At 32.7% G+C, this 9073-nt stretch overlaps 1 protein-coding gene across 1 annotated transcript; it reads left to right on the top strand.

Moving 5' to 3' along the window:
* The first annotated feature begins 382 nt into the window (after positions 1-382).
* LOC114291889 (putative histone H2A variant 3) lies at positions 383-8180 on the top strand. Its single transcript, XM_028235773.2, has 2 exons — positions 383-688; positions 7626-8180. The coding sequence occupies exons 1-2, from the start codon at positions 569-571 to the stop codon at positions 7920-7922; spliced, it is 417 nt and encodes a 138-aa protein (XP_028091574.1). The 5' UTR covers positions 383-568; the 3' UTR covers positions 7923-8180.
* Positions 8181-9073: the final 893 nt, after the last annotated feature.

Raw genomic sequence — 9073 nt, 5'->3', positions numbered from 1 at the left:
TAAATTATATTTCTATACATTTTAAATAAGTTTTATGTTATTATTTAATTTTAAAATTAATTTTTTATTTTTTATTTAGTCTGTGCATAACACAAGTGATATGTCAGTTTTCAAAAAAGCAAAAGCCAGCTTATTTAAAAAAAAATTCATTTGGAAAGTGCAAAAATAAATCAACACATAAAATTACAAAAATACCCTCATGATGAGGATCAAATGGTCATTTTCACAAAAATGGACGAGGATAAAATGATGAATTTATACCTTTATAAGAGATTATAAGAGATGTTACACTATACTTTAATAATTTTAAGAAAAACAAAAACAGTGCTTATTTAACACTTTCCAAATAATTTTATAAATAAACCAAAAAAATAAAAAAAATAAATCAAAACGCTCCTTATTTCCATCTTCCCCAAACAAGCCTTAATGGAGGCACCACCAAATAAATAGAGCCTTCGTCGATCATCACATCATCTTCAATTCTTCGCGATCTCTCGCGCTCTCTGCTGTTGATTTCTGGACCGTTTAGAGTTCGATCGACGAAAACCCTAGCTTTTTTGGCGGGAAAATGTCGGGAAAAGGAGCGAAAGGTTTGATTACGGGGAAGTCCTCTTCTGCCCTAAACGGAGCTAACAAAGACAAGGACAAGAAGAAGGCAGTCTCTCGCTCCTCTCGCGCTGGTCTCCAGGTTCTCTCTCTCTCTCTCTCTCTCTCTCTCTCTCTCTACAAATCTGATCTGTATGTTTTTCTTTTCTTTGATCGTTGTTGTAATTCTAGTTCACATTCTTATAGTTTCGATGATTTTTATTAGTTTTCTTTCATTGAAGTTTCATGCATTTGTGTTTTTATATGTTGCTTTGGATGTGGAACCGTTGATTTCCTCCAATTTGCACTGGTTATTTCTCAGAAACGTGAAAATTTGAAAAAAAATAAATAATAATTTATTCATTTGGTTGTGGTTAGAAGTTTAAGTGCATAACAAGTGATTGAGATTGTAGAAACTGGTGTTGTTTTGATGGGGATTTATAAATCTGATAGTTGAAAAGCTTTTTTCCTGTTTGGTGGTGAGGTCTGATTTTTATAATTCCATGTTTTGGTTATGGGGTCTTAGTTTTAGTCTGATGTCAGGTATTTCTGAGTCAAATTGTGTTTTACTCTGCATGTATGTTAGTCAGAAATTAATTCCCAACTCTTTCCAATGATGATTATGGAAATTTCTTATCTAGTTTACTATCAGAAATTATTGATAATAAAATTTCGGGAAAATTACAACAAAAAAAAAAATCTCAAGGTTTTACCTTGGTAACAAAAGAAACTCTGAACTCTTTGTTTTGTCTATTTGAACCCTTAACTTTTGATTTGTTTTCAGCCTAAACCATCTACCTACTTCCGTTAAGGAAAACCGACAGAAAATATTTATTTTAATCATTAAATTCACCGAAAGAATGTATTTTAGACAATTTATGTATACCTACATTGAGTTTAATGATTAAAGTACCATTTTTTTTGTCGGTTTTACTTGAAAAAAATAGGCTGATAGTTTATATTGAAAACAAATCAAAAGATTATGGTTTAAATTGACAAAATAAAAAACTCAGGGTTTATTTTGTTACAAGGGTCAAACTCTAGGTTTTTTTTCCTTTTTTTGTTGTAATTTTTCCTAAAATTTCTTATTCGTGATACTTTCCACCTCCCCTGGTTTGGGTTCAACTTTTTAGTTTGTTTGTGAATTTTGTTGAAATGTATATTTTTGACCATTCTAGTTTTCAATTCTTATCTTGGTGGCTATGATTTATGAGAGAGTAACTTGATAGGGCAGAATGGTGGTTTGGTTTGTCATGTGATCCCTTGATGTTGTAGAGAGAGAATAATTTTCCAGTGAAGAAGGCACATGGAGTTTGACAAGGCAGTTAGCAATTACAAAAACTGTACAGATAAGTCCAACATTGTTGCGTTTATAAGCTATGGACTTGAATTTCTTTTACTTTTCCATGTCTTTTGAGAAAGGCTATAATAAGCTGAGAATTGCTATAGAAGTTCAGTTAAATCCTTTCATGAAAGTATAGTTGTATGCTCTACAAGTCTATGATGGTTAATAAATCATGAAGTGTAAGGAAGTTTTGAGGGCTCACATGGCATATTAGAGAATAAGGTGGAAAGGAATAAATGGAGTTGAATCATAGTTGTATCATCTGGTATGCTCAAAGATGGCGCACACACGTTCACACGCATATGATTAGTAATGAAGATGGTGGAAAGCATCTATCCTTTTTTGGGGCTTTATTTTTCCTGGGGTTGGGGTGGGGGGTTGTGTTGGTGAGAGGTGTGTTGCGTGTGGGTGAGAAGTGTTACCATGCAGTTGACTGTAGCTACCATGTCCTGTTTTGCATTCCTTTCCTAGGGTCCTTATTCTGCGTCATGTTGGTTTTAGAAGCTTTAGAGGTATTCTCTTTGTATGGGCAATAGTAAATGAGAAAATGATTATTACTTTGCAGCGGAAAACAGACTGTTACCTGAGTTTGACTGATGGCTTGAGCTTGTTGACTTAATCTCGTAACAAGGTTTCAACGGAGTGATTAGTTAAAATAAATATTAAAATATTTTGCCCTACAGTCCTTTTGTTTCAATTATGATTTGCATGTTAACAGTCGGGTTTCTAAAGTTACAATTACTTGCAAATAGTTTTATTTATCCAAATAAATAAATAAATAAATTTACTTACAAATAGTGAAAGCATGGAAAATCATAGAATTTCTTACATAACATGGTGCTGCCTTTTCAATAGAATACAGTTGTTTATGTGAGGATCTCTCTCTCTCTCTCTCTCTCTCTCTCTCTCTCTCTCATTATCATTCTTTTCTTACTTTTTTTAATATAGTTGTTTGGGAGGTTTGTTTTGCAGGAGTTTTTCAAAATCCCTACATGTTTCTATTTTTCTGATCAATGAACGAGTATTATGACTCTACTAATAAATCATTCTCATTGACTAGGAAGTAGGAATTGGCCATTCTTCTCTTTTTGGTGACTGGCTGATATAGGACGATTAGGGACAGCAGCAACAGTGTGCTTTTGGGGCTGATTTTAATTGGGTTTTATGGATGAAATTGCAATAATGGTACAAGGTTTTAAAGGGTTTGTTTAAGGTAATAAAGGGGTAAGAGTTTGAGTATGAAAGGATGGGATTGTGGCACAGCTTCAGGGATTGTTATGAAGATGTGAACAGTGATTGATGAACAGTGTTTGGGCTGGGGCTGTGACAGTGCTAAAATAAAAGAAGGGGAGAAGGAGAAGAAGAAGAAGATAGGTCTAAGAATCACGTCTAGAATTCCTTAGACATCACATCTAAGATTTGATTGCATTCAAAAGCTCTTGAAATTCTCTAAAATATTAACTTTATTCAAATTATATGCATTACATGACTTTATATAGAACTAAGAGATTTTCTAAACTAAACTAGAACAAAAAAGGGAAACTATTGCAATATTTTTGACTTCTAAAATCAAATTAAGACTAAATAAGAAATATAAATAAAAACTAATTAAATAACTTGACCTACAACATGACCCATGGGCGACCCCTACAGCCAATGTCTGCAAATATGAAAATTACCAAAATGCCTCCAACCTTTAAATATTAGAAAATATAAATTAATCATAAAATAAGACTAATAATACTAGAAACATAACTATAAATGGTTCCTATTGGTTTTTTCTTTGAAATTATGCCAATTTCCAAATATTGCCACTTTTATAAATTAATTCTTCTTTGAGCTTCTTATACTTTGCATTACTGGCATAACAAAAATTTTTGCCATCCACCTCCATGGTATAATCCATTTTAAACAATGAATTGGTTCTAGATGTTGATGTGTGGATACAAGTAAAGCTCTTAGGGAAGTTCCTTTTCCCCATTCAATATTTGCTATTCTGAATACTAGTGAGTTGCAGCTTTTTTTGGATGAAGAAGATTTGAAAATCCATATTTATCACAACCCCCCCCCCCCCCCCCCCCCCCCAAAAAAAAAAAAAAAAAAAAAAGAAAGAAAGAAAAAAGAAAGAAAGAAGATTTGAAAATCCCTTCTCTATTTATGTTTGCAATATGTTTTGGAACATAAGTAGGTGCATTCATGCTTTTCCCTTTAGCCTTCTCTGTATGGCAGTTTTCATTGTCCTTTGCCAACATTAGTTGGATTGTGAGATCTCTGCCATGGTGCAGTCCACCTTTCCCAGTTTCAAGGGGGTTTAGATTAAGGTGTTCCAACGGGTGACATTCCACTTTTTTTCATGGTCCATATGGCTCTAAAGCACCAAAAACATTGAGGTCCATTCATATTGCGGATTAGAAAGACTGGAAAAAGAATAGAATGAACAAGGATCTATATTATTTTTGAAGCCTGCTTTCTTGCAATTCATTGTGTTTGTGTTTGAGGAGGTATTTTGTCGTTACATTTACATTTTGTTTGGAGTCTCAAAGCTGAAGTTATGGCCTCGTTGACAGGTTATGAGGAGGCCAGCACTTATGGCTTTGTTACTATGCTTCTTTGATTTGTTTTTCTTCTTTTTCTTTTTTTTATTTTTTATTTTTTATTTTTTATTTTTTTAAAAGATTTGGTTGAGATATCCAAGTCCCTTGCAGAAACACTGAGGTTTACATTTAGAGCTTGAAGGGGCGTTGCTTGTCTTTGGATCACCTCATCATAGGCTTAGCAGAACTTCAGTGGCCATTTCAGTGGCCATTTCTACTTCATGTTTTGGGTTCTAGTTGCTTTCCTATGTGTAGTATTTGTTTTCCTAGTGCTAACTTTGGTATGGATGGAACGCTTGTCATTCTTGTATGTTTTGCTCCCTCTTTGGAAATTAAACCCTTAAAAAATAAGATGTACTTCTTGTGTCGGATAGCCAATATTGGAGATAAATTGAGATTCTAGTAAGATCTAAGAAAAATAATTTCAAACATTGGGGCTATAGGCATTAATTTTTCATAGTAGATGATTACTATTACAGTCTATACTTCCTTCCCTTGTAAAAAAGAAAATAATAATAATAATAATAATAATAATAGATACTTGACTTTGTTTCCTAGAAGTCTTAGCTAAAGCATCGAGTATGTATGTAGCTTAGTTGCAGGAATCGTGCAACTAGGTATTCTCAGTAAGAATCGCGATTCCGCGATTCCTAAAAAGAAACGTGTAAGAATTGCGTTTTTGTGGAGAGAGAAATGCGATTCAATCCAAGATGGGATCGTAAAGGGCAAAGAGAGAGAGAGAGAGAGAAACCCTAACCTTCGACGTCGACATGAGAGGAGAAAGGGCTTCGATCATCTTCGTCACTCTCGCGATCGTCTTCGTCACTCTCTCGATCGTCTTCGTCTTCATCACTCTCTCTGTGCTTCTCTCTCTCTCTCTCTCTCTCTCTCTCTCTCTTCGTCTCCGCTTCTCTTCCTCTTCATCTCTGTTCGTTCTTCTCCTTACTCTCTCTCTTCGTCTGGATCATATCATATATAATAGATAATATATATATATATGATAAAATATATATATATATATATATATGATAAAAGGGCCTATTCTGATTATAATATATATATAATTTATCATATATATATTATAATATATATAATTTATCATATATTATATATGTAATAAAAAAATATTTAATTATTATTTCTTAAAATATCATATATAATAATAATTTTTGTAAATTATTATTTCTTAACTTTTTAACCTATAATAAATAAAATAAATCATCCAATTATTTAAAAGAAATCTAATTAAACCATATAAAAAAAAATTATAAAATAAAATATCTAATTTTTCTTTTTATTTATTTTAACAAAATTTATTATTCCTTATTTATTATAATTTTTTATTTATAATATATATCAATTAAAAATAAAAAAATAAATTAACAATAATACATTATTTAAAAAATATAATAAATAAATAAAATAATTAATGTATATTAAAATAAAAATATTTATAAAAAAACTTCTAATGTGCATTAAAATATATATATATATATATATAGATATTACCGTTCCCTGAGACACTCCCAACCTAAGAAACTTTTATCGGCTCCCGCTCCCGCTCCCGCCCCCGCTTCGTGCAACTAAGGTATGTAGTGGGAAAAAAAAGCCCAATAATTCGGTGAAAACATTAATGTGTTGCATTTTGTAGGCGTCAATATATCAGCATCTAGGAGATGTTTGCTTTGATTTCTTGTGGCATATCGCAATAATGCCTTATGGATGAGCACTTTTAAAGGGGAAATTGCAAATCACATTAGTTTGTTGGCATACTATTCTGGTAGATAATTGCCATGTGAAATTTAATTCAAGACACTGGAAAAATAATTGTTTTCAGTTTTTATATTCCTACTAGAAGGTGGGGAAAGTGAAAGGTCTTTTCTAGTACAGTGTTAATGTTTTGGATTGCCGTTTGGAGATGGGTTGTAAAATTTGATGAAACAGGGGCTCATTCTTGTCAGCAAACCATCTCACGATGGTAAAGCCATATTGCGGGGCTTCAGTATTTCCCTTAGTTGTTGAAAAAATAGGTGTTAGGGCGGTTGTGCATTTCTTTTATGTAATTTTAAAATGTATATGTGCAATGGGCTTTCCCACGGGAGGCTGTGGATAATTAAAAGAAATTCCAACCTTGCATGTTCTTTCCCAGTGGTTTTACCATCTTGTTCTCATCATTGGCTCTGCAACCTTCTTAGTAATTGCAAGCCAATCAAAACCAAATCTATGATAAGTAGAAATTGTTACAAGTCGAAAGTGGAAGAAAGTATGCATGAATATTATTAATGAAGGCAGCTCTAAGACTGCCCTAAGACCCATGGCCCTCCCTAGTTGAACAATTTCAACCCAAGACGTGTGCAAGGTGAATGAGTGTGTTTCAACCACTACCTAGGGCAGTGGTATCTAATGAGATCATAGTTTGATCAGCCAGTGCTGGCAAATGGCTATTTCATGAGTGAAGAATGGGTTTCTATGGAATGTAAATGACCCGAAATAGAACTTTTTTGAAGGATACTGAGCATAGAAGGTTCGAAAGGAAGTCAATAGTTGCCATCGACATTGATGAACTTTATTTGCTCAGTTCTGTGCCCTCCTTCACTAGACGAGTGAAGAATTGGTTTCTATGGAATGAACATGACCCGAAATTCAACTTTTTGAAGGATCCTGAGCATAGAAGGTTCGAAAGGAAGTCAATAGTTGCCATCGACATTGATGAATGTTATTTGCTTAGTTCTGTGCCCTCCACTAGACAACTTCTAATGGTTTATTGTTTCTAGTGGTATACCCTTTCTAGCAAATTGTTGCATTGATACCTGGTGTAATATACTTCAAAATCCTTACCACATTTTATAGAAAATTCCTCACACTTGCCATTACTGAGGCATGGAGAAGTATAATGAATGTCTCTATGCAGCTAAATCTTGAGTCCTGCACTTCATTCTTTTTTATACCTAGTGCCTTTGTGATCGTATGGTGGCTATCCAAACAATGTTGAACTCTCTTTTGTGATTTATTTAAGTACTTGTGTTATTTGTTTCCAGTGAACTGCATTCGATACAATTCTTATATCAGAATGACACTATTTTCTTGCATATTGATTGCAGTTCCCTGTGGGTCGGGTTCACCGACTTCTGAAGACAAGGGTTTCAGCGAACGGAAGGGTTGGAGCAACTGCTGCTGTATATACAGCAGCAATATTGGAGTATCTGACTGCAGAAGTGCTGGAGTTAGCAGGAAATGCAAGCAAAGATCTGAAGGTAAAGCGCATAACACCGAGACATTTGCAGCTTGCAATTCGCGGAGATGAAGAACTTGACACCCTAATCAAAGGAACCATTGCTGGTGGTGGAGTTATCCCACATATCCATAAGTCACTCATCAACAAATCTTCGAAGGACTAGTTCTTTTTGACATTTTACATTTTAGTTAAATCTGTGTGTGCTTTAAAACTTTGAAAACAATGTATGACAAATATCAAGAAAACCTGAATTAGGAAGATACTCCGTGCTTGTTCCGTATTCTCTCGTCTGCTTTGGTGAATTCTCATATTCCTTTGAAGATATTTTTTTTTTAGCAGTGAAATGTCATTTTCTGCATATAAGTGGGGAGAAAGGTCTTATTTCATTGAATATATAATCAAAATTCCAGTTACATAAAAATGCTTGTCTGAGAAATTAATATGAATATCTGTTTTAGGGTGGTTTGTTTAGGCAGTAATGTGGCTTTGTGCTTGAATGGAGTGGCCTCTATCAGTTATTGATAATTAGATGAGTTTGTGGCAAAGCCAAGTCTGGATACTCAGGTGTTAAATCTAAACGTTGCTTTGTGGGAGTGATGCCCTGTCTTTTTTTGTTTGGTTTAATACACTTTTTATGAATTGACTTTTTTATTTTTCTTGTTTATTTATTTATTGCTTTTTAATATTTTACATAAATTTTTAATTTTAAATACACTTAAAAATTATAATATTTTTACAAAAAAAAAAATCAAAAATATTAATTTATTATATTTAATTAACTTTTTAAAGTTTTTTTTTTTTTTTTTTTTTTTACAAGTTTTATATTTTTTAAATTAAAATATTTTTAAAAATTATGAAAAATATAAAAATACAAATTGAAACTTAAAAAAAAAAATTTAAAATTCTAAACCAAACAATATTATCTTGAAATATTTACAGTTGTTAAATTATGTCTGAAACATTTTTATGCTTTGAAAATTTTACATAATTTAATGGTAGCACGCTGGATAATTTTGATAATTGGATGCAAAAGTCTACAAGGATAATTTTGAAAATTCTACCTTAATTACAAGGGTTAAAGAGGGAAAAATACTTTATTCCAAAAAATGATACTTTATACACCAAATTTCTATGCACAAAATGCACAGAAGCTCTCACATGAAAATAAATCTCCCAAGGATCCCACATGCATTAGCCCCACTTTTATGTGAGAACTTCCATGCTCAAAAGTTGTGTACGTAACATTACTGTTTCAAAAAATATAAGAAAAAATATTGAGAATTCACTTAAGCTTTTGTCTATGTTTGAATTCTG

Source organism: Camellia sinensis, chromosome 15 (genome assembly GCF_055761805.1).
Source record: "Camellia sinensis isolate YWXY chromosome 15, ASM5576180v1, whole genome shotgun sequence".
Taxonomy (NCBI): domain Eukaryota; kingdom Viridiplantae; phylum Streptophyta; class Magnoliopsida; order Ericales; family Theaceae; genus Camellia; species Camellia sinensis.
The sequence above is the reverse complement of the archived record's forward strand: the minus strand, read 5'-3'. Positions and strand labels throughout refer to the sequence as shown.